General features: G+C 36.7%; 1 protein-coding gene across 3 annotated transcripts in view; it reads right to left on the bottom strand.

Annotated features, from left to right (window-relative positions):
- CNTN3 (contactin 3) overlaps nt 1-26,918 on the bottom strand; it is a 317,071-nt gene that overhangs the window by 198,523 nt on the left and 91,630 nt on the right. For all 3 annotated transcript variants that reach the window (XM_046675345.1, XM_046675355.1, XM_046675364.1), the window contains exons 3-4: nt 13,906-14,032; nt 365-540 (exon numbers count right to left, since the gene is read on the bottom strand). In XM_046675345.1, coding sequence (XP_046531301.1) covers nt 365-540; nt 13,906-14,032 — 303 coding nt within the window. The remainder of the gene's footprint in view (nt 1-364; nt 541-13,905; nt 14,033-26,918) is intronic.

Below are 26,918 nucleotides of genomic sequence, written 5' to 3'. Positions count from 1 at the left end.
AATGTTCTTCCAGAGCCATGATTACATCTGACAATTCTTTCATTCTTTTCGTTCTAGCTCAGTACAAAGCATCTGCTCAATAACACATATCCTTAACTGGATTCTTTTTCCTCCTAAACAGAACCCTTACAAAATAGTAAAACAAAATACACACACACACACACACACACACACACAAACATACATACTTTAAACTCTGATTTGTACCGAGAATAGAGATCCAAAAACTCATACTGTGTTGTTTTCTCAACCTATTTATTGAATTAATAAAATCCATGTAGTTTCTGAAATCCGAAATGAGCAAACAAATTCAGCTACATATTCTTAAATGTTGGACTTGCTAGATGTGTGAATGTAAACTTACAGGCAAACTGGAGTTTGGCTTCTCTGCTGACAATTGTTCCAAGCGAATTTGTTGCAAAACATTGGTAACTTCCTGTGTCCCAATTTCTGTTGGGGTTAAGTACCACGAGATTTCCTCCATTCAATTTATAACGATATTCCATACTCAGATTAATGTCACTTCCATTCAGTTGCCATCTGTAAAACAAACGTCAAGATTTTTTCCCCTCTTAGTATATATTTTTTAAAAGTCTACATTATAAAATCTACTTTAAACGTCATCTCTCTTATAATGAAAGGCACTGAATACATTACGCAATTGTTACATAACTGAAGATTAAATATGCCTCAGTTATTTATCAGAAATAAAAGGTAAAGTAGAGTAGAAAGTACAACAGAGTAGCATCTAGAAGTTAAAGATTTTTCAAGACTTTCTGAAGAGGTGAGAATAATTTAGTTTGTTCACTAGGGGAAAGATTAGGCTACGTCTATATAGGCAAAGATGAAGTAGAAAGTTGAGATAATTATCTCATACTCTTCAGGCCAACCTCATGCTGCCCATGACGGAGGAAAAGAGCACATTTCTTTGATTTATCCAGACTGACTGAGCACATTTAGCAAATTAATTGGGTAAGTGCTCAGCTATCCATTTCAATTTGTCTGGGTAAATACCTGTCCCCTAGGCCCTCTCCACTCTTCTAAGCCATCACAGTGCTATTTACTAAATGGTACACTGTGGTAAGAGACCCTAAATGTCACCTAGGGGCTCTGAAACAGTAAAGGCTCTAACCCAAGAGCCATAATTATCAATGAGAAGTCAAAAGAAAAAAAGAAAAAAAGCTAGTTTTTAAAGAAGCTTTCAACAGAAAAAAAAACAAGTTTTTAAACAGTAAGTATACTTGACACATCAAAATAGATTTCAACTTTAAAACCTCATTCATATCCCACAATTTCAAGACTACATTCATTGTATAAATTGCACCATCCACCTCCTAGAAGCCTTAATTCTTATAATAAAATTGCACTGCTATCAGTTCTATAAGTTTTAGCGTACTATAACAATCATCTCGATTGCTCTTTATAATAATTTTGAGAAAATGTGTAATATGATGCCTGTTTTACAGATGAGGATTTCAACAAAACAGCTGAGTGAATTGTCAACTGTCCCCAAACTCTTAACTGGCTGGTTCAGGAGTAGGACCCATTTGAATTCTAGCCCAGAGTTCTTCAATCATGTTATGGGCCATCTAAAAATTGTATTAATATATAAAATATTTAACCTGGACATATTATACACATATTATATACTGTGAAAGCATATAAAGAGATAAAATGTGAACATTATCACAATTGAAAGTACATAAAATTTAATGAAATATTATGCTGTGAAAATGGATGAACTTTTATAAACATGGAAAAGTTTCACCAACAATGGTGTAAAATGAATTTTAAAATGCAGCTTGATACCATTTACATAAAATCTTAAAAACACATAATGTAATATTAGGAATGAATATATTTTAAAATGTATAAAATTATAAATCTCAACTCTAACGTATTTTAGAGCTCTCATGAAGAGAAACTGGGATGTATTTTGGGTACAAACACTAGGAAATTTAGTTTTGGTTTTATTTCTTAAACTGAGTAATGGTTATATGGATGTTGATCAATATATCTGATTGTATGTCTATATCATTTTCTATATCTGAAATATAATGCATAATAAAATTTTAATAATAGAGGTATAGGAAATGGGTAAGTTTATAAATTTGGTCCCTACTGCTCAAAGTAATATTTTATCACTTGCTCATTTTTTAAATCAAGACTTTCTTGATTTTTCTTTCTTTATTCTCACAAAAGTCTCCCAAGTTTAAAGCAGTATTTCTCCTGAGAGACCAAAATGAAATTAAGAGGAAAAACTGGAGACCCCAACTTTTCTCTTTGGAACTTAAAAAGAACAAAATTAGAAAGAAATAGAAAAAGCTGTCATCTCTTTCTCCTTTGTGGCAGATTTCTGCCAGTGGTTTTTGTTTTGCTTTGTTTGTAGATTAACTCTCCTATGATCCTTCCCAGAGTAAGTCCATATTTACATGTACATTTCGAGTCTCTTTCTTCTATTTTCACTTTAATTCTGCCTTTAGAGTTTTCCATTCGAACCATAAACACTGATTAACTCTCCCTCATCTTATTCCTCCCCAAATCCTAGAACTACGGAAACTCAGAAAAGGAAATGAAATAAAGGAAAATAGTCCATCCATGTTCTGAATACTCTGTACTCCTGCACACAATGTGGTGTGCAGACCAGCATCATCATCATCCTCATCATCATCTGAGAGTTTGTTGGAAACACAGAACCTTGGGCTCTATCCTAGATATACTGAATCAGAATCAGCATCTTAATGAGACCTCCAAGTGTTTAACAAAGACATTCACGTGTCAGAAGAACTGGTCTACACTATCCCCAGGAAGCAACCATGGAATGCCCATGGCGGACAGAACCAGATAAGAACTCCTCACTCTTGAGTTAGCCTATTTCAATACTCAAGAACTATAATCAGAAAGCCGACCCGCCATCCTTTCGTTTCTTCTTACCTTCCTTCCTTCCTCCCTGCCACCCACCCTTGTGAAAAGACATTTACTGATGCATATGTCAGGCGGTTTTCCAGGTTCTGAGGATGTGGTGAAGAATGCCCTGGCCTTCACGGAGCTCACACTTTCATGGAGATTTTTTTTCCTGTTTCCTAGTTTCTGCCCCCACACCCTGTCTAGTCCCCAAGCCCTAGCTATTCCTATCATGTAACAGCATAATGAAAAGAAATGGGACTCAGAACCAAGTGTACCTTAGTTTACAGGTTGGACGCACCCCTCACCAGCTGTGTGACCATGGAAATTAACTCCCTGTGAGGTAACAGAAAATTTATATTGGTCTCTGCCCCCAGCTTCTGACACAGGGCTCCTGAAACCCTTGTAATTTCCTGGCTGATAAGAGCAGGAGGAGCATCTTTGGTTCTAATATTTGGTCTTTGACACTGCTTCTGACACAGGGCTCCTGAAACCCTTGTGATTCCCCGGGTGATAGGAGCATCTTTTGTTCTAATGAGGTGACTCTGGGTGGGCTCCTAGATGGCTCCTGGATGAGGACTGGTGACCAGAAAGATCAAGCCATGATTAGGAGCTTGAGATTTTCAGCTTTCCTCCTGTTCTCTTGAGAAGGGAGAAAGGCTGGAAATGGAGTTAATGATGGATTATGCCTATGTGACGAACCCTTCATAAAACCCCAAACGACTGTGTTTGGAGAGCTTCCGGGTTGGCGAACACGTAGAGGTGCTGGGAGGGTGGTGCCTGGGACAGAGCACGGGAGCTCTGAGCCCCTTCTCACATATCTTGCCCTAGGCATCACTTCCATCTGGATGTTCATCTGTATCTTTCATCATATCCTTTTATAATAAACTAGTGATTGTAAGGAAATGTTTCCCTGAATTCTACGAGCAGCTCTAGCAAATTCATCAAACTTGAGGAGAGGGTCCTGGGAGCCCCCGATTTGCAGCCATGTTGGACAGCAGTTGTGAGTAACCTGGGTCTTACTACCAGCGGTTGGCATCTGAAGTGGTGGTGGAAGCAGTCTTACAGGACTGAGCCTTAACCTCTGGGATCTGACACTGTCTCCAGCTAAAGTGTCAGAATTGAGTCAAATTGTAGGACACCTAGCTGGTGTCACAGAGATTTTCTTGACATGGGGAAGAAAAGCCACACGTTTGGTGACTAGAAGTGAAATGTTTTGTCTGAGCAGTAAAGGAGACTCACAGGGAAGAAACACACAGTAGGGACGAACTGGGCTTTTCCCTTCAAACAAGATGGAAAACTAAGGTTTTTCATTTATACTCTCCTAAACCTAAGTTTTTAACATGTAACATGAAGAGAAAGCCATCTTTCACATAGGGTTGTCCTATAAATTTATGTAGACAATATATGCAAAGCTTGTAGCTCAAGGTAGGCACTCAGAATGGGTGGGCACCACTGTTAATGTGGGAGGAGGCTCTGCCAAAGGCTGCAAACCTGTCTGCTCATTTTGTTTTTCTTTTATTCCATCCCCATTGAGTACATGTCGATTATACGTAACCTGATAGATTCAATGCTTTTGGTCATCTCCTCTCACGTGGAACAAACTGCCTTCTATATATGGTTTGTCTGCATTTATACCTGCCTGAGAAGTCAGCAAAACATGGGACGAGACACATGCTGGGCTTGACCTTCATAGAATAAATCTGACAGTAAATCCTAAGCGGATGGGTTGAATTTTTAAGCTGTAAACGGTCTGTTAGTTACTAAGTAACTTAATGCTTGCAGTGGGGAAAATTCCTCTAAACTCAAATTGGGAAAGATGTAGTTAATTTCACACGCTTTTGAATGGAAGACTCTTATGACAAAGGGTCATTGTGTTTTGTTTATCTACAAAGTACAGTCTGTATGGGGGAAAAAAAGATTTTGGCTGTAGAGTTAAAATGTTTGCGGCCTGACTAAGCATGCTTGATGGCTTCATTTGAAAATTGTGTTTTTGTGTTTAGCCAATAAATAATAAAGGTGCAGTGGCTATGTGGAAAATTGTAAAGATATTAAAATATGAAGAAGCACTTCTTCTTTCCTATTTAATAGTGGAAAGATTTAAGAGATCATATAGTATGTGGGAAAATGCTTTATTTCAGTAAGCACCTAAGATCTAAAAGCAAGCTATCATCCTAAAGTTTTGACTAAAGAACCCAAATGGAAAAGATTTGTTCTATCATGCATAAATGTTTCTTAATTCCTTTAGCTCAGTCTTACTCACATAGGCACACTCCCTAGATTCTCTCACTTTGTGAAAAGGCAAAAACTACTCTTTTAAACGTTTCTGTTATACTAAAAGTGCATTTGTTTTAGCAAACTCCTCAGAGCTAAGATATACTTGAGATACCCAGGGGAATGTTAATTTTCTTTTAACAAAGCAATATATTTTTCTCCTTTCTAAGACTATTTATCATTAAATGGAACTCACCCCAGATGATATAAAATTTCTCAATGTTATTAAACATTGTTTTTCCTCTTGCTGAAAATACATGAATTCAAAAGGGTGGTCTTTGTTTCAATTCTAAAATGTGTAAGCAACCTCTGGGGCCTGGGAGTCCAAACATTAATTTATCCTGAGAAAATAGTGCACTTAAGTTCCTAATGCAAAATATTCATATTTCAGCCTGCTTTCTAAATACTCCTGACATTTTCATCTGTATAAGAAACATTCAGAAAAACTGAAGGCATACACACATACTCCTTCTTTCACAAAGTATGTATCCAATAAATCTATAAATTAGGCTAGTTTGCTTTGCAGTACATTATAATCCAACTACTCAGAGTTCATACCTCACCTGGTAGTAAAGTGCGACAGGTAAATGGCACATTCAGGACACAAATTTGGGAGGCTTTAGAGGTAGATATTGCCTTTTAGTTTTGCACATTTGCAATCCAATGTCTACTTTTATGAAGGAATTTTCAAGTTGCTGATTAACTCAAAGTCTCAGAAGGAAATTTTTTTTGAAACATGGAAATTGTTTAAAACTTGAGAAAAGTAATATTTGCATACCCAAATTCTCTTCCAAAAGACTTAATGCAGTGATATGGAGCAAAGGAAGACAGCCCCACAGCTCTTCAGGCTACATACACCAGCATTTCAATCATATAACATTTACATTGTGCTCCAGAAACAGACTAACCTTGTAGCTTTAGCGTGGTGGTAAATGTCACAAGATTAAGCACCTCTGCATAATCATCACGTTGTTAACACTCTTGAATGATCTCATAAGTTCACTGTCAACCTTCAGTGTTCAAAGACTCATTCTACATGAATTAAGGTTTGCTTTTCAAATTCACAAGTGAGGAACAGTTTATTATTCATGTTCCACACATCTACTGGTTCTCAGTCAATGAGCTCTCATCCTATTTATCTGCTTAGTGTGCAAATTTTATGTGAATTTGATTCTGGGCCAATAGCTGGAGGTGAATACTTGCAGTGCTGGAATGAGAAGTCCTGGGCTGCTTACTGTGCCAGTCTACCTGAGCCAGCATGCATTGGATCAATCCACTTCTTCTAAATCTCAGTTAAATCCTTTACACAACAGGACCCTGGAAGTATTGACCTCAGTGGCCAAAGGCTTGACAGGTAAAGTGAGCCAGAAAACTGGGCCAAGCCCACTACAACCGAATGGTGGAGTCTATAGCAAATCCCCTGCCCCCTACCACACAAAAAATTCTAACACAACTTCTTTAAAACATTGTGCACGCCCATGGGCCAACAGTTTTGGAATCTTGATTTTAAAGCATAAGGTGTCTAACACAGGAGATATTTCAAAACTGGTAGCTATTACTTTGAAATGATGAAAACTGTAATTGTTACTTCCAGGAAAAAAAACTAAAACAACAATGGCTGAGAGTATATGAATCACTGACTTCCAATACAAAGAACAAACTACGTATAAAAGTGTGTGTGAGTATGTGTGTGTGTGCAAACACAAATCAATATAATAATGACTTAAATCAGTATAAAAAGTCTAAATTCTTAAGATTAAAAGGTGTTTTTCAGAGTGTATAAGCTCCATTGGATGACGACTATTTCAGGCACAGTTGAATTCCCACCATCAGTTATAATAGGAGGTACATGGTAGGTACTCAAAGACATTTCCTGAATGGAGTAATCTAATTGTACCCTCTAACCATAACGTAGCCATAACTAGCCTCCATATAGTCATCCCTAACAGTAGTCATCCATATTATCAATAAACATCTGGAAGATGGGGAATTAATACATAATTATTTCTATTTTCTTTACTAGTTGGTATTTATTTACCATACTAGTTATTATTGGATATGGCAACCTTTTACAGAAAACCACACTAGTATGGAATAACAATAATGAATATAAACATGGATATGTATTCTTGTTAGTATAATTTAAGGCACCAAGCCCTGAATTGGGTTTTCCGCTAGAATCTGATAACAAGCTTAGGGTATGTCACCCTTTGAAACTGAACGTAACAAAACTGAAAACAAATTGAATGACTTCAGGTAGTTTCAGAATAATTCAAGGATATAATTCACCTCACAGCTGATTGTATAAAGTTATTGTCCTTCAGGATATCTACACTACCGCACAAAATCTGCTTATGACAATGGAAATATAAGGAATGTTCTGGCGAGAAAGAAAAAGAAATGTCATATGTTAGACTTCAGCAGAAAACAAAGCTAAAAGAACAAAATAATTTACTAAAATTTTTAGGGTGCTGGGGTTGGGCTTGGGAAATATGACCACACTAAACACTTGTTAAATCAACAGGCAATACTTTATTTGGGGTTTGACAGGAAAATTAGGAATTTAATCACAGAAGCAATTTGTGGTTTTAGATGCGGCTCTCAAGTTAATAAGCAAATGCATTTGTGTTCAAATGCAATGTTTGTTAACATGTTTACTGAAGTGATGAGAATAATTGCAGCCCCTGAAAGAATGAATATCTGAATTTGCATATTCAATACTTTATCCAAAAATAACTAGTTAGGCTTCAGCAATAATTGCTGAAGATATAAATGAGTTAAATTGCAATGCTATATTTTCAAAAATTGAGTTTTTAAAATGTGTTTTATGACACAGATTCCCATTTCTCATTCACTGATACATTTTAAACATATACATTAAAGAAAACAAACTGAGTAGAGTTACACTGCGATTAAAAACAATTGTTCAGTTTACATAGTTATAGCCTAGTTCAAATTGATCAGTGATTGTCTTAAAATTATTCTGAGGAGAACTGTAGATGTTTGCTATTTCAGCCTTCGCTGCAACCATTTTAGCTTTTCTGGCAGCAGCTCTCTCGTTCTCCTTTGAAAAGGCCACACCTCACATGACCCAGGCCTGGCCACTCAGAACACTCCATGTCTTGGACCCCAGAGTGTGAATGTGACCCAACTGATTTAACTTGTGTTTGATCAGCACATGTTAGCTTTCCTCCTCAATCCTCAACCCACTGCAAAAGCATAAGAAAGAAGAACAAAAAAGATGTAAATTAGTTTTTTATACTGCCACCTTTAATATCTAAAATCTAACCTCTACATTCCTCCTGGGTATTGACTGCTGACAGTATTAGCTATGTTTTTATTCTCATGTTTTTCTGACACCATTTGGAGCGTTTGATGACACTAACAGGAAAGCTGCCCTCTTCTTCCAGTTGACACTATGGGGAGGATATAAGTAAATCTGGAATTTCAGGCAGCCATCTTTGAGACCTCAAGAGCAGTCTGTCTTAAAAAGGAGCCAAAAAGGGGGGATCAATCCAAACGTAAGAATATTCTGTGGAATAAACTATTGACCGCTTCTGATGCTGCAACCCTTCATGACATTCTTGACTTCTGAGACGTGTTCTAATCCCAAATTCCTCTTGTTTGTTTTCCCCTCACTAAATCATTCCTTTTTTTTTCTTCATGCCACCCATGGAGCATTCACTATCTGCCAGGCATTTGGAATGTAAGGATGAAGGACACAGTGTGTTCACCTTTAAGGGAGTTACATCCTACCAAAGCAATCACATTTTATTTTGATAAGCTTGATAATAAAGGCAGGCACTGGGTGCCACGGGCAGTGCATTGGCAGAGCACGGAATCCAGTGCTGGGAGAGATGGCAGCGCAGCCAAGTTTCAAACGTCCTGTAAGAGATGCAGTCTATCTCTCTTTGCCTCAGGTACTATAGATATTCTTTATTTTTTATGGTTTTCAACCATTCCAACCATATGAACATTTCATTGCTCTTAGTGGCTGATTGTGGGTATGGGGACCACAGCTCATCGTTGAAGACAGGATGCTAAAAGGAGTTGAGTTTGAGGATAAATATAGAGAACTGGGTCTAGTGATGTAGCAGAAAAGATTATATTTCCTTAGGGGCCAAGAGAATTTAGAGAAACAATAACTCTTATTTGCTTTGGGGCATAAAAGTAAAATAACTGTCACATTGGATCTTACATGGTGACAGGATATATGTAAGGGACAAATTGCATATAATCAAAATTATGCTTAAAATGTGTCATATATTATTATATGTAATATACAGTATATTATATATAGCACATATATGCTATATTCTATACATAGAATATATATGACACATATATAAAATTTATAGCATATATATAGGACATACATTCATCAAAATATAGTACTCTACGTCATACCATGTATAGCATTATGCAGCGTGTATGTTTGTGTGTGTGTGTGAGTGTAGAGACAACAAACAAACTTAAATTTCTCTTCCTTACAATCACTCCTTGAATAAACGGTGACCAGAAATTAGTCTATTACTTTATTTTCCTTTCCTTTCTTATACTGAATGCATTTAGTTGACTTTCAGTAAATTAAGTATGTGTCAAATGTGACTCCATTATGAGGAACCTAACAGGGTGAAACCGTGGCCAGGGAAGACCTGCACTTTGCAATGGTATTTAGTCGTTACAATGTGCATATCCAAGATTCCTTACACTGCACTTTATTAAAACAGTTTGCTTGTTTCATAGAGCTGGAAGAGAATGACGTTCTGGTCGCTTCTTTGTGAAGAGAAAAAAATGGAAGAGAATTTACAGAAAAGAGCTGTGGATCCAAGGGTCGGTCTAGAGCAGTGTCATCCAACAGAACTTTGTGCAAGCAAAGAAATGTTCCTCTGTTCTATCCAACACAGTAGCTATTAGCTACATGTGGCTGCTGAGCACTTGAAATGGGGCTGCTTTGACTGAGGAACTGAATTTTTAATTTAAATGATTTAAATTTACAGGGCCACATTTGGCTACTGGCTACCATATTGAACAGCACAGCTCTTAAGTCTTGAGCTAGACTAAACATTGAAAATGCAAAGTCTATGTGACCCACATTTAGCTTTAAGACTTATTTTCTTTGGCTTACATTATGTTTAAAAAGAAAAGCAGAGGAGTTAACACAAGTAGAGAGATTCCAAAAAAGAAAATATCTGAATTTTAAACCTCTCTTGAAAAGCTTTTGTAATATTACACCAAGATTCTCCAATAGTAACAAGTGGCCAGTGCTGAGAAGCAGTCATGGCCACGTGCTGGGCTTGTGGCTGAGTGGTAGATAGTTTCCAGTCATTATTCAATGTGTCTATATATTCTTAAGGCAGACTCATCTCTTTTAGTTTTGTTATTTGCCTGGTCCCTACTGGCACTGGTATATTTTACCCGAGTCTGGCCCAAACATGTGGTCCTTTTAAATGCTAAATGGCATCAGTACAAGTGACCAAAGATCCTTCTACTTGAGTTCTTTCATATTAGCAAATTGTGGGCATTTCTAACCCTATGAAAAGTCAGAGAAAATCCTTCCTATCTAAAAAAAGTTATTAATACTTCCGCAGGGTAACCTCTTTCAGCATCATCAGCAATTACAATGAGACTGAATACTGATTAACCTTTAAATGCAGGCTTTGGGGCTCAGGCGGGGAGATGCAAAAGAAAGAAGAAAATTCTCAATTAAACCCTAAGACAAGTAATTTCTCTTGAGAATTTCTGAACTTTTGGATTTCTAATATGGCCAATTAAGAATTCTTTTTACCCAATGGGATAATAACACAGACAAAATCTCTCATTAGATGATTTTGCTTCAGTCTCCAAGACAGGCTCTGGGCTTTCAAAGGACATTCATTTATAAGATGCTTAAACTTTATTCTGAATTTGGGGAACATGTTTGTATTCTCTTTAACTTGTGGTTTCACATGGGCCCCTAATTTTCCTCCTTAGCTGACCATCCATCTGTCCATCCGTCCATCCATCCACCTATCTATGTACCTACCTATCTACCTTCCCTCCTACCTATCTACCTACCTTCCTATCTATTTGCTTATATTTATAAATACTTACAAAAACATATCCTTTCTCTGACTTCATGTAAAGAAATCCTCATATCCTTTCTTTATGTCCTCAATGTTATTACATATTCATACTACTTATCTGTAATTTTTAAAGGATAGTAAAAAAAAAAAAGAATAAGCAAACATATTTTCTTCTGAATCATTTAAAGAATAACATAGAATAGTACCTGGTTAACTGTTAAAGTTAAAAGCTATGGGAAAAAAAAAATCAGGCCATAAATGAAGGTGCTCTCTAAGTAGATAAAGTTATAATTAGAACCCACATTATTTTATATTCCTATTTACTCCATTGGCACAACTTATTTCTTATGCAGATAACATGAGTAACAGGGAGCTATTGCTTGTTATAGGAAAGCCTAACATTTTCACAATGAAACGAGGTTCCTTGTGCTTTTTTAAGATCTTGATTTCTAGGGACTATAAACCTTCAATTTAAGTGAAATTTTATATTGGTTCAAAGTCTTAACTTCAGACAATCTTTACAGCTATCATGAAAGTGTCTGCTTTTTTTGGCTACAAAAAAATATTTTAAAACAATACCTAGCATGCTAAATGTCTTTATTCATCAGACTTAAAACTGATAAATCAATTTAAGCCACACATCTCCTAGTCTCAGTTACAGATTTTGTTTAAATTTTAAAATATAACATCCCGGGACATATAGTAAGACATAAGAAGTACTGTGCAAATGACAGCACTTTTTCATCAACATTTCATACATGTTATCAATATGTTTAAATACAGGCTCTTTGGCATTACAATAAATACCTGGTATACAATGAAATAATTACGACAAAAGGCTATTTCTGGATTTCTAAACTCAATACTTCTTGATATTTGATAAAACTTTACAAACATAATTAATTTATTCACTTAGAAGTGCACGTTAGTATGACTAAATCTTGTATCTTGACAATTTTTCAGCTGAACACATTTATCATCAAATTATTCCTAAGATAAATGCCAGGAAATACAACTTTACTGACAACAGAAAAACAGCCCACACATGAGTCATTCACATGGATTCTTTATGATATTTACAGTCATGTCTAAAGGATAATCTTCCATTTCAGGGAGAAACAAACAGATGCTAATTTAAAAAGTATTAGAATGTCCTAAGAAAGTGCTGGAAAAAAATATTTCCAAGATAATGTCTTGTTAAGTTGATCTGCTCATCTTTCCCCAAAAGAAGAAAATATTTCCAGATGTTACATGTGCTTAAGTCTGATTAATTGCATATATGATTGAAAATACAAAAAGTGGAATTTTATGAGCTAGTTCATAAAGTACTCATAAAATATAGTTCATAAAATACAGGTTTTTGTATTTTCAATCATATATTATACTTTTCTAATTTCTGTAGGGAGAGGAAGAGGCAGAGAAAACTTTTTATCGTCTCTGCTGATTCTGAGCAGTAATCTGGAATCATGTTTATTTTGCTGAAAGTACACCATACGTGCTCAAAACACATGCTGACGAATATTGCTGAAAGAGACTGACCTTGATTACTTCCAGATGCAAAAATACGAAGGTCTACCTTCAAACCCAATGCTGACCCAATTTAACAACGACTGTTGGCCTCTATTATTTACATGGGTTAAGAGAACAATACAAGTTGAAAAAGATCTACATTACTATTGCAAACATTTAGAATTTTATTAATATAGGCTAAAGTCTGCTTGCTCTGCAGGTTATAAAAAAGGTTTTACCAAGCAAACCAATATTGTAAACAGTTTTTGAGACAAATGTTCACAGTACTTAAAAGAACACGTTGTTTTCAAGATGCCTCCAGCACCTTCTCATAGCCACTTTTATGAAAGTAGGATATGCTATTCATAAATAATTCATTTCTTCGTTAAAGTGTGTCTCCTAACACACACAAGAATAAAAACTGCTAATTTTGTGTTATTTAATAAAACTGTTAATTTTCTGTTTTAATAAATATCCATCTCATCCAAACAATCCACCATCATCCCCAAAATAGTAATATCTTTATCCTAAGGTGACGAGAGTTTAGATTTTTTTTCTATTTCTTTATACCTTTCTGTGATGTTTGAAGGTTTTCAGTGAACAAGTATTATTCATATAATCTGGAAAATATACACTGTTACATGAAAAAATCTAATAAATATATTTTTCTTTTCAAGAAAAATTAAAATGACTTTAGACAGAAAGTATTTTATTCTTCTATCTTTAATGAACCTTCAAACACACACCCAGTAAAAACAGGAAAGGAAGTGTAATAGATGCTGAAACATCTTCTTTAAAACTATGATTTGCAAATACCTTTAGAACACATTTAATTTTATCCCCCCATGAGTACATGTTTATATATTAAAAGCCAAGTTATAAATTAAATCGCACTATAAATCAATGAAAGACATTGCTTAAGAGATTCTACTGTGTTTATCTTTAATCATGAAATCTTACTGTAAAGTAAATAATCAAGCCAATACATATGGTCTGGATCCAAATGTTTATGTATTGGATCTGCTGAATATAGCATAGGACTATAGGTTCATGAATTATTTCTTACTGCTGGCATAACTATATTGAAGAAAAAAAAATTCACAATTGTCTCATCATTTTTTCTTCATTTGGATTTTCAGACTTTCCACTGTACCTGTAATGAGGTGAAGGGTTGCCTCTTGCTTCACAATTTAAAGTTACTTTTTTATCCTCTGAGCCAACAGGAAAAATGCTGTTGCTGGGCTCTCTGATAAACACAGGGCCTTGTAAGAGAAGCTCACCTATACGGGTGGGAGACATCCAAAAAATAATCATAATAAGTAAAAGGTACTGTAAAGGCTGCATTCTAGAATCAAGGAAGAAAAACAAGCAACTAGTATCTGCTCTTTAAAAAAAAGGAAGAAAAACCAGGCATTGCTTCCCTTGTCCACAGAGCAGAATGCTCTGTAGGCACTGCTTTGTTTATGAGCATCAGTTAAACTGTTCTTAACAGCTACTATCACTTCTAAGAGAATGTAAGTTGGTATAAAAAGCATTTGCATGTTAATAAGATTACTTAAAACTACAAATAAGCCTGCTGTAATTACTTTCTATAACATATACCAGACTTAAGTTTTCATGGGTGAATAATCTATTACAGGAAATCTTTCTGTCAGAAGACTCTTTGCAAAACTAAGGCTGAATACAAGACCAGATGAATACCTGAGTATTACCTTTTTCATAAAACCTGCCAGCCATGCAAATCTGAAGGTTGGCAATGTAATTTTGCCATTTTGAACTAAAAACATTTACTACGTGGTGAGACGTCTATTTCATTACTAGCAAATTGAAGAGAAGAATACAGCATTGAACAAGTGTCCTTTAAAAAGTGTTTTTACTTTGGTTAAGAGAACTTGAACATTCTCTGAGAAGAATTTCCATATACACACAAAAAACCCCCCAAATCTCTCTTTGTACTATGAATTCAAAAGGGAATGAGATGATGTCATCACCAAATGTTTATGCTACCGCGGTTGTATAATCACTGCCAGAGCATTTCTAAAAACAAACAAAAACATAGGGGGAAAAAAGCTCTTTACTCTTGGAATTCTCAGTAAAATTGCAGAGGAGTTCCTATCGAAGCGGAGAAAGAAGAAACAGACTAAGTGACGAAGAGAGTCCATGAATAGTCAGACAAAGCAAACGAGATGGGAAAGTACCCAAAAAGGCCCAGAAACCATGAACTTACACCTTGGCTACTTCAAGTAGTGATAACATTAATAAAAATACTTACCGTAACAAGAATAATAACACAATATTAAAAATAATCCTTGAAATGATGAAAACAGCAGCAGCTAAAGCTACCATGGGAATCCTATGTGCCCCTATCTTTTAATCTTCAGAAAGCTCGTTGAGACAATACTGTAATTATTCCCAGCGTACACAAGAGAAGTGCTGAGTCTAAGAGGGGTTAGGTGACGTGAGCAAGTTCAAGCAGCAACACCCTCTAGAACATCTGATTCCAGAATCTATGCAGTGACACCCTCTTCTCTTTTGCACTAAGAATTTCGCCTTGTCCTTGGTCTGGCTTTTGCCCTCAGCATCTGCGTGGTAATCTGTCACACTGCTAGAATATCTTTGTTTAGGGTGGGGACTGGCCATACTGGATCTGAGGGTGGGACCGGCCACAACTAATAGTCTTGGACGGGAGCTGGCCATATCAGAAAGACCAACCATGTGACTGAAAGTGAGAGATTTGGGTCACATGATATCAGTTGACATGGAGATGGAGCTCAACCTGGTGTGCAATCAGTCACTCATGACCAGGTAATGAAGCCTCAATAAAAACTCTGGACACTGAGGCTTAGCAAGCTTCCCTGGTTGGCAGTACTCCTTGTGTATGGCTACACCTCAAAGCCAAGAGGGTAACACATCCTGAGGACACAAAAAGCTTAGCATTTTGGACCTCTCCAGATTGTGCCCTATGTGTCTCTTCCTTTGGCTGATTTTGGCAGATATCTTTTCCCTATAATAAACCACAAACATGAGTATAATAGCTTTCAGGGACTCCTGTCAGTTCTTCTAGCAAATTATCAAGCCAGAATTTGCAAATGGTGTTAGAAATGCAGGGAGTCTGGGGACTGTGTGCTCAAACCATGAAGTCTAGGGAATTCCAGGCATCTTACCACTGCAACATCATCAAACAGCCAACCTTTACTATTGCCTACCAGGTTTTAAGAAAGCAGCTTGCTATTCTCCCTTGTCTTTTATTTACCTCTAAGAAGAAAATGCCACAAGAAAAAGACTTCTCCTTCCTTTGTGGAAAAAGGACAACCTCAAGCAGAAACGGATTTTGAAGTAGCGACTAACACCCTTAATCAAAAAGAAACAATGTTGTCACTTGTTGATGTTTTTCTCCCTCAATAAAATTTTTTAAAAAACAATAGTAAGTTTCACTAATTTGAATTTATTATCTGACAAGGTTGAAAATACTTCTGATGTCTGTTTGTAAATATTTGCAAATATGGTGGATTTTTCATAGCATTTTTCTAGTATAATAGCTTTTAATTTACTTTGGGTGACGTATATTTTAATTACAGATGAGATGGTATAGTATCATTTTTCTGAAAAACTCTGATGTATATAAAGCTTCAAAGCAATAGTATATTAACACAATGTGAAAATGACAGATACACTGGGGAGGGAAATGGATAGAAGGAAAATTAGGTCAAGAAAAGAAGGGGGTGATTCTAATGAAAGGGACCAAAGAGATGTTTTTAGAAATCTCTTACAAGTGACCACAATGAAAACTCAAATATCCATTGCATCATAATCTAATGAAAGTCAAATCCCAAATGATGCTCTTCTCTAGGGACCGCTATTAATTTTACATAAAGGTGTTCAAGAACTAGCAGCATTTTTTTCGTGAGACCCTTTTGAGAGGACAATAATAATAGCTAATTTGCTAACATTTATGTGCAGGCACCATATTAAGCCATTCACATCCCTCACCTTTATTCCCAGGCTTCCTTCAACCCCATCCCCTAATCTCTGACATCCAGCCATGCCACTGTCCTTGTCTTTGCCTCTCTGACCAGCTGAACTTCTTGTCACCTTTGGGCTCACCTCCTTATTCTTGCACTCCAGTTTCTTTTTGTCATTCAGAATGCAGCATAAATGTTATCTGCTCAGCTTAAATGTGCCTGCCCTTTCCACCCTCTAAGTTATTACTCACCCCTCACTTCCATCAGTCACAGACATACCAAAGCACATCTCACTGTATCTCACTATATATAAACATTATACATGTTTATATGTGTTTGTTATTTATTTGTTTCTAATTCATTGCTGTATTCCCAACTCCTAGAATGTGGCAGAAAATCAATATTTGTCTGGTGAATGAATGATTAAGAGGAATGAAGGAATTCTCACCATAACTCTGTATAAGGCAGATACTATCATACAGCTGGTGATTGATAAAGCTAAGACTTTCACTCCAGAGCTTATGTTCTCACCTTGTACACTGTTTGGCCTCCCCAGCAGAAATGAAGCACAGATAGGTTAAATAACCGAACCATGGAAACACAGCATTTTGGTGAGAGACCTGGGATCAGACCCCAGGGCTCACATTCTTGGTTTGTTTCCCTTTTCATTCAACTACACTGTTCTAAATATGGTCAAAGGCGAAAATTCACCATCAGCTTGCTTTTTCAACTTCAATATTTCCTGATGACACTGGAGTTAACAGCCTGTGAGGCATATATCCACCATTTCTGAAATTTAGGGCTCCTAAAGGCTTTTCAGACCCACAGCAGCCATTCGGGAGCCTCCAATGACTCTTAAAATGTAAGTACAAATTAATAATCAAACATGACAGGCCGATCCAAGCTTCACACTCAGAAAAGAGACAAAGGCCACTCAATCTTGCTTCACCAGAATGAAACAGGTGATGAGAGGTGCTGGGGTATAATGTTCTAGTCTCTTGCTAGCAATATAAACTTAAAAGGAATAGATTCGGAAGTCTTTGCTAATCTAAAAGAAATTATCCAACATTTTCTTCAAAACGAAGTTTGGTCCTCAGAAACACAGAACCTTAACTATTCACACAGACATTCATAAACAGCAAAAAGTAGCTTGACTGAAAAGAAAAGGAGACCTCTGGCCTAACTAAATGGATTCAATGTAACATTTAGATTGATGCTAAACTTTACTTTTTGTGACAGGGGCATTTTTTCGATATGCTAGCCCGGTTCCAAAGCTCCGTTTTAAGTTTACAACCTAAAATAAAGGGCATATAACATTTCCGAAGAGGACTAATAAGTCCAAACCTCCAATCCTGAGGTGGTGTTTTTCTCCCCCCTGAACACCCACAGGCTACTAGGAATAACTGCCTTTGGATGTAAGTACAAGCTTTATGAGCTCCTAAGGTAATGTCACGTAAAAGATCAAACCGTGGCCAATCAATTCTAACAGTCATACTATATACAACCTTTATGAAGATGGACAAAGAGAAATAGACAAAGGATTCCAGGCAGCTGCATTACTTTTACTAAAAGAAATGAAATTCCTAAAAGACTAGGATGTTCTCTCTGAAATTCCTACAGAGGAGAAAAGCATACCCTATTTTCCCTTGCTGATTTACATGGCATAAAACTGGAGGATATTCTGAAATGAGGAGGGTAAATCCAAAAAGGGAGCTGGGGTGGGAAGCGCTATTTAAGGCAGAGTTTAAGAGCAGGGGGACCTAGAAAGGAAGAGTCAACATTCTTACAAGGTGTCATGCTCAAACAGAAGGAGCTCTACCCTGGGTCAGAGAAAGTAAGAGAATATGCCACCGATGAGATCTTTTTCTAGGTCCTACTATTCTACAGGGAGAACAAAAAATTAAAGATGAAAACATTTTGTAGCAGTGGGGTATCATCATTTTTTTTTTTGGCATTGGTGGTTTAAACCTAAAAAATGCAAAAACACAATAAGGAATGACCAAAACAAAATTCCATTTATACTTTTCCAAAGTCAAGGAAGGATAAAGAATTCAATTTTAAGATAATGCATTTATTTAACAAATATTTGAATGCCAGACCCATGCAGCATGTGAAAGACAAGCTGTGGCACACATTGTCGGCTGTCTATCCACCAGCGCATGCCCATTCTTCTTCTTGCCTTCAGAGTCTGTCTTTCACCAGAGATACTGAAATACCAGATATATTACCTTCCCCGAACTCTTTGTAGTTCTTGACTGAGGAGCAGGGGAGACTGGGTTATGAGACCAGTAACAGCCAAAGAGGGGTGTGTTAGTTCGTTAGGTTTGCCATAACATAACAACTGGGTTGTTTAATCAACAGAGTTATTGTCTCACAGTTCTGGAGGCTGGAAGTCTCAAATCAAGGTGTGGGTAGGGTTGGTTTCTTCAGAGAGTTGTGAGGTGAAGGATCTGCTCCAGGCCTGTCTCCTTGGCCATCTTCTCCCTGTGTCTCTTCACGTCATCTTACTTTTATGCATGTCTCTGTGTCCAAATTTCCCCATTTTAGAAGGATACCAGTCATAAAGGACTGGGTCCCACCTTAATAACGTCATCTTAACTACTCACACCTGCAAGGACCCTATGGCCAAGTAAGGTCACATTCTGAGGTCCTGGGGATTAGGACATCAACACACAAATTTTGAGGGGACACAATTCAACCCATAACAAGAGGTAAGGGGAAATCTGCTAGGAGCTTCTAGGAAAGAGTCTCTACCTTGATTTGAAAAGAAAAAAAGAAGACGAAAATGCTGACATTGCTTCTCTTCCTTTTTGACATGGAAATTGTCAGGTGAGGAAAAATGAATGCTGGGAGCTATGTGGCTGTCTACACACCATGAGGTAGTGTCTCATAAGTTACAGACATAACTCAAAACATCATGTGTTAGAAAATAAACCTCTACTGCATTTTTGCCACCTGCAGGGGAATGTACTATAACCAACATGCTGGAAAAAAGGGAAAAGACAATATAGCTTACTTAAGATGAGAAAGGAAAATAAAACGCTTACCAGGAATAACTAATTTATCTGTTCCGCACATCTGGAAAGGTTATAAAACAATTAGCTTAAAGGAAAAAGTGCTGAGGTGTGGCACACACCTGCAGTGTGATGGTTAGCATAAGAGAGACCTATATGATGAGATAAAAATCCTTTAAATTGCGAAATTAATAGTTTACTACATGATTTGTTCAATTTTTATTTCATGTTTTGTCCATAAACAGAAATAGAGAAACTGCATGGGAAGCAGTATTCAATAATTAGGAAATAAGGATTGAAAGGGGCTGTTTAAGCTTTACAGGTGTGAGAAATAAATGTTCGAGTAAAAAAAATACTCCTCCCCTGGGGTGGCAGAGTCTTTTCAAAGCATGACAATTTTTTACCAAGAATTTCATTTTTCCTTTCATTGCAACCTGACTGAAGGAAGACAAAAATGCTCACACCCATACGCAGAGATGGACATGATGCTCGCGCTTAATGTTAAATATCTTAATGTCAGCACTTTACTGTAGTAAACTAATCACAAATTTTGATGCAAGCTATGATCTATGTGTACTATAGTTGAGTAAGAGCAGGGAACTCGGAAGTACTTATGAGGATGCCCAATATTTTATCTTGACACTTTCAATCCAAGGGCTGTATTTCTGATTTTTGAAATATTCTTTACAATTGAATGAAACGGTTAACCAATTTACAGTTATATTGCAGGAAACAATGTGTTTTGGGGGAAAAAATGCTTAGAGGAGATGAGTTGAAGTCTTTGTAGATTAAAATGTTTTCATAATACTTTATGGCCTTGTTTATTTCAATTTGTGTTACTGTCTTTCTATGAATGTGAGGTCTAGTATTTTGAACCTCCCTGACATCTTTCCATTATTCTCAGTCCATAATTATACCTTTCTTGCTAGATAGTTTAATAGCAATTCCGCATGATAAAAAGAAGTTACAACGCTATTGTTAGAGGCAGTGTGCAATGTGTACAATACACCCAGGAGTACACAATCCACGGCTCATTTATTTGAAAAGAAAAAACACTTACATCTCCACATTCTATTATACCGACTTTCATTGAACATCTTTGAAATGTGCAAATCTGCAAGGTTCTCACAAATCATATTGAATTGAAAACACTTCATTAATCAAGTCTTTTAAAAACATTTCTTCAGCACACTTCTTGCAAAGGATTTAATAGAGATTATTATATTTGTGGTTTCTATTTTTTAACAAGGAGATTGGGTCAAGGCTTTTTAGGGCCCAGGCATGATTCCCTTCATGTATTTCAGAAAGAATGTTTCGTATCAAACTCTAGTTCAAGGCCATTGTTTCTATGAAAAAATAATTATACAATAAAGAATCTGTATTTTAAATTCGTTGTAATGGAGAAGCTATTAAGAAGTCACACTAGCTGGTGACTGCATTTTGTAGTATTTTTGCAGCTGTAATTGCATAAAGTACAAAAGGGCATAATCTTCTCCTGCCCACACCTCAATAAGCAGAAGCAAGCATTGTGTTCGTAAACGTCCCAGGACATAAAATACCATCTCATTCCCTCTTCCCACTTCTTTCTGCAGTCAAAGATCCTGCTTCTATGTTTCTAGACCACTGAGGGGAATGAAGCTGGGTTGTGGGGTAGGTTCGGAGACCCAGGGAGGCAGGACAGAGGATGACCATTCCCAAAACTGTGTCTGGAACTATGGCGTGGGAGTGGGGGGAGTCTCAGAGTTGCCTAAACTGAATAATTAAATAATTTCTCAAATTATTTTTCATTTGACTCAAGATTAGAAATTCACGTTTTACCATGATTTATTGTAGACACAGTGTGTGCATGGACACATTCACATACAACTGATAAAAAGTTTCGTGAAATAATATTAATCCTTATACAGGCTGAATCATAATATTCTTTTCTATTCTAGTCTACTCCATCCAATTCGCTTTATCCTCTTCTATTTTTTAAATGCTAGATGTAAACTACTATATTAATATCATCACCCATCAATGAATTCCTGTGCCCGATTTGATAATCACTGTGCTAGCAGCATGCCTCTCTTGCCTGCAATGTCCTAGATTATGATTTTGGGGGGAACCTGTGATGACTGCAAGGTATTTCTTTAATTTCCTTCACTTAGGAATAAAACCAACCTTGGCGATGAAGGAAAAGAACCAACCACTTTCAAATGAAAGAGTTTGTGGTCCCAAAACATAGTAATGACAAGAAGACTTTCCCCAAACCTGATGAAATGCTATCTCCTCTGTAGTCTTGGGGAGGACAGCAAATAATACTGTGCACTGCTGGTAACCTTGGCAAATAAGGAAACATATTTCATCTTGAGAAACATTGTTTCTTAGTTTTGTATAATATGGAGCAAAATCCCTCATTATATATACCTAGTTCTAAACACATGCATAGTCTCAAATGTCAACATATGAAGGGAAAGTAGACATTGCTTATCAGGCCGCGTACTAGACACGTCATATCTAAAGTCACCCAATTCTAAGTGAATATTAGACACTCTGAATAAAAAATGGTACTCATTTTAACGGTACTGCTTTCCTTAATATTGGCACAGATTACAAATAAGTAATCCTCAGGGCTGTTGAAGATGAGTTAAATTGGATGGTCTATAAACATCTTTGATATAACCATTCTGGTCAACCATTTGGTGGTACATATGAGAAGCCACGGTCATGTAGGAGGTCTAAAGAAACTCTGCTCTCAATTCTTCCATTAATCTTTCCTCAGTATCAGCACTTAGTAATAATCTTTCCCCATTCTAAACTCTTAGGAAAATTTTTGTGTATTTTTTTCATCACAACATCCTTCTCCTATTATATATTACCTTTATTGTTCACTCATATCTTCTTCACCCCTAGTCTTTAAACTTTTGGAAGATAGTGACTAAATTTAACACACATTTCTACTCCCTAAGCATTACTAACATATTGTATATATTGGAAAACTTGATAAACTAGTGTTAGAATGGAAATTGTTGTGTGTGGTTTCTGCTTCACTGCAAACAGTTTTAATTCACAAAATGTTATAGTTGATCAAAAGAAAGAATTTGGCCATTCTCAGGATAACCCAAAGTGAATAGCCTATCTCCAACTGGAATATGTGTGTCCAACTACAAAATAATTAACTATATGAAAACATGAACTTGTACAAGCTAACTGAATGTCTGCAGCTATGACTCTTAAAAAATAGCCCCGCGGTCTTCTTACAGGCATCTACTATCGTTAGGTGGCTATTTCTGTTTGGGCAACTTGCAGGATCTTGGTCATCTACACCTCACCCACTCCCTTCTGAGTACTAAAAGTACAGATACTCCACAGGAGCAGCTTTACTAAAACCATATATAAATAGCACTTTTAAAAGCACTCTACTAGTCACCTCGTATAACTTCTGAGTGCTGAAGCAAAGCTCCATTTCAGGATTTTAATGACGTGTTTGAGTGTAACAGCCGTCCTAGCCATTAAAAATATTAAAAATTGAGGTTTTGGTGGTCTGTTTCATTACTCACATCTCTGAGAAGTTGACTGGGCCTAAAGTTACTTTCAAGAGGGCATAGCATTTACACAGGTTTCACTGTCCCAGGGATGGATCTCTGCAAAATAAGCCCAACTTCATGATAAACCATTTATGTGAACCATGAATTTAGTTAACACATAAATAACATGCAATTCTTACCTGAGTCTAAATCTTCCAAGGTTAGGATGTAATGTTAGGATTCAAATCAATCACCTCCTGGCTACCTGAACACGCTCCACATTTCTGTCTCTTCATCTCAGAATTTGAACCTTACTTAAAAAGCCATGTTTGCTTTTCAGATAGGACCTGAGCTAGACTGCCTTTTCACATTTTTGCAAATCTGAGATTCTTTAATGACATGAAATGTATATGATGTGGCCCATCATGCATATTTGGAAATTTTAGTTTGCAAGGCTGCACACTGGTGGCTCCTGGGCCAAAACTATCTTGCAGCATTGTTAGATTTGGATCAGAAAATGTTTCGGGGGAAAAAACACTTCTCTTAAGTTAAATGGCCACATTTAAAAATCCAATAGTATCAGGCATGAAGTAAAATTTCACCTTATTTTTAAAAAAACAAAGGTCTAGCCGTTCTGGGCCCTCTGTCTCCCATGGCAATCCTCAATTGGGCACTGTCATAAGGATAGAGCACATTTGCTGTTTTCCCAAAGGCATCCTACAGGGAGTAAGACATCCAGGGCTGTTAGCAAGAAATTCACCTATAATTACGTGCGAAATAACTTTGTTTACCAAACAACTATCTTGAATTGACTTATGCCATTCTTCTTCCTGGAAAGCTTTCCCCCTCTATCCTTCCAGACATCAAGCCTCTTGATAGGCCAGTGAAAATTAATCCCACTTTATCAGAAATTTGATTTACTACATTGGATTATACCTCTCCCCAAGCATCTGTATTTTAGCAATTTGTGTGCAGGTTGCCTCCTTTTTTCTCAATTTATTTCCTTTTTTATTCTTTCACAGCACATTGCAAAATAACATACACATGATAACATAAGTGCTTGATAAGAAATGATGTCAATGTTAAAAAACCTACATTTATGCTTTAGAACAGGGGTTGGAAAACTATGGTCCATGGGCCAAAGTCAAGTGTCATCTGCTTTTGTATGATTGTGAATCAAAAAAATAATATTTCATGACACACGAAAATTACATGAAATTCAAACTTCAGTGTCCATAAATAAAGTTTTATTGGAACACAGCCATGCTCACTGTTTATGTATTGTCTACGGCTGCTTTCCCATGACAGTGGCAGAGTTGAGTAGTTACAACAGAGACCAAATGGCCTGCAAAGCCAAAAATATTTACTATCAGAACACTTTATGAAAAGTTTGCTGACTGCTTTAGGACATGCCCCTGCTTTAGGAAAGAGCATGTCTACTAGGAGGAATGAGGACTTTGTGTTGAGATAGACATGATTTTTTTCTCGATGCTAACATCTAACTTTAGGCAAATCATTTAAGCTCTCTGAGCCGCTGAGTTCTCTATTTTTATATGGGAATAATATCAATATTACAAGGTTTTTGATACAAGGATAAGCAATATTTTTTAATGGAGCAACAATGCAATAAACAGTATTTGATATTATTATTGCACATTTTTGCTAAGCCCTTGCATCAAACTTTTAATTACATCCGACTGGGGGATAGTAATTTATGAGAAGGTAGTCTAATAAATGACTTCATTCATTAGAGCCCCATAGCTACATGGCATGAAAAATAGGATGGGATTGTCCTTATCTTCACAGTGGTTGTGAACACGGGCACCTGTGTTCAGTTATCTGGTTGAACAAATAATTGCAAGTATTATGTCTAAGACAAAAGGATCCTATTAATCTGTGGAGGGTGGTAACTTCAAAAAAAGAAAAACCTTTATAATGCCCACTGCATCAGTTCTCATTGAGAGACAATTCTCCTACAAGTATTTACTTTTCACTGTCTTCAAATAATTACTCACCAAAGTTGTATCAATGGGAAATTCAAAAAAATAAGCAGCAAAGAGCTTTCGAAAACTCCATGAGGCAGAAAAAAAGCATTGGATTGTTTCATATTGTTGTTAACTGAGTGTTTATTTTATCTATTCTCCCATGATAGGAATAGTGGCCACAGCACTGAGTATTCTCAATTTCCTTTGCTGTGTAATCAAGCAAAAAAGAAAAAAAGGCATCTGTGGCATTGTATATGCTGCAGTAAATATTATTCCTTCACTAACAAATAGATGGTGACTCAGAAACCCACAAAGTACATTGTTCAACAGCCAATAACTCCTAATTATCCACAGAATTAAGATCCGCATATGACTACTTCTCTTTATTTTTTGTACCTATGTTTGAGCTTAAATATTACTCGCATGTGTGTATGCACACACTCACATACACACTTAGGGGATCAGAATAAAAAGCTCTGTTTTTCTATACAGTCAAAAAGCCAGACAAGATAGTTTAAAATGCTATAACGCTTAGTAATGAAAAACTTAATTGGAGACTAAACAGGAGTTCTGCTTCAAAGTCTTAAGGCTAATCGAAAAAGACACACAAATTGCCATCTGCCTTTAAAATTCTGTGGGTGGCGCATCAGACTGCCCCTTGTGTTGCACAAGTTCTCAGAACAAGAGTGTGTGATACCATCATGAACAATTTGCAGAACAGGGAAATACTATCCACAGTATTCATGTGTTCTTTGAATAACAGTTGAAACTCACTAATGCCCCACGTCCACGGGCAACACCAATCAACATCACAATGGCCGCAATGGATCCCAGAGTTGCCTGGATGTATTAAGTCCAGCCAATAGTAGTCTTCATGACCCTCCTTGCTTATAGCATTGGAGGAGCAAATAACGTTCACACTCTTGGAATAAACAGTGAATAATTCACCAGAGCCATTCAAAATGGCAGCCTACACACTTCACTCAGTGTCTCAGGAAACTATAAAGCTGGCCAGTGAAGAAAATGAATAAAGTCACAAGTTCAGAGAATACAGGTTCATGAGTCACCACACTATCACACACCATCATATACCTCTGCAACTTGAGTTTTTCTTGACTTCCTTCCACAAACAGATGCTGGGCCTTTGACAATTATGCATTAAGTCCAAGAAAAGAGCAGCTTCTTCCTTGAAACAGTCTCCCAAGGTCACTCACCACGAGCTGAGGTTCAGGTCCACCTGAGTGATTAGACAGTACTCCTTTTTTTAAAAAAAAGAAACTGATCTTTTAGTTAAAAGGAACGAATTGCCTCCTGTATAATTGACAGTTGGGAATAATACCTTTGTCTCCAGCAGTCCCATAAATAAGAAAAGTAAACCCAGATGGTATAAAGAGAAAGTAATGAGTCAAATACCAAGGGAAGAGCTTAATTCCTCAGCTGCCAGGCGGAAGCTGGAAGAGGAAGCACACTAGAAAATCTAATGCCTAGGGAGGGTGGCAGTGGTATTTTGTCTTTTTTTTTTTTTTTTGCCAACATCGTTTGTTGTTGTCCTTCTTTTTAAGCAATAAATAGTAACAATGTAGTAAGACCAAAAAGCACAGTGTTTTACATTCAATAGATGCTTTGAAAAATGAATAGAATGCTGAGAAAACATTTCATTATCACCAATATTTTAATATTAACCATCTAACATGGA

The sequence above is a fragment of the Equus quagga genome, chromosome 1 (assembly GCF_021613505.1).
Source record: "Equus quagga isolate Etosha38 chromosome 1, UCLA_HA_Equagga_1.0, whole genome shotgun sequence".
NCBI classification, from domain to species: domain Eukaryota; kingdom Metazoa; phylum Chordata; class Mammalia; order Perissodactyla; family Equidae; genus Equus; species Equus quagga.
The sequence above is the reverse complement of the archived record's forward strand: the minus strand, read 5'-3'. Positions and strand labels throughout refer to the sequence as shown.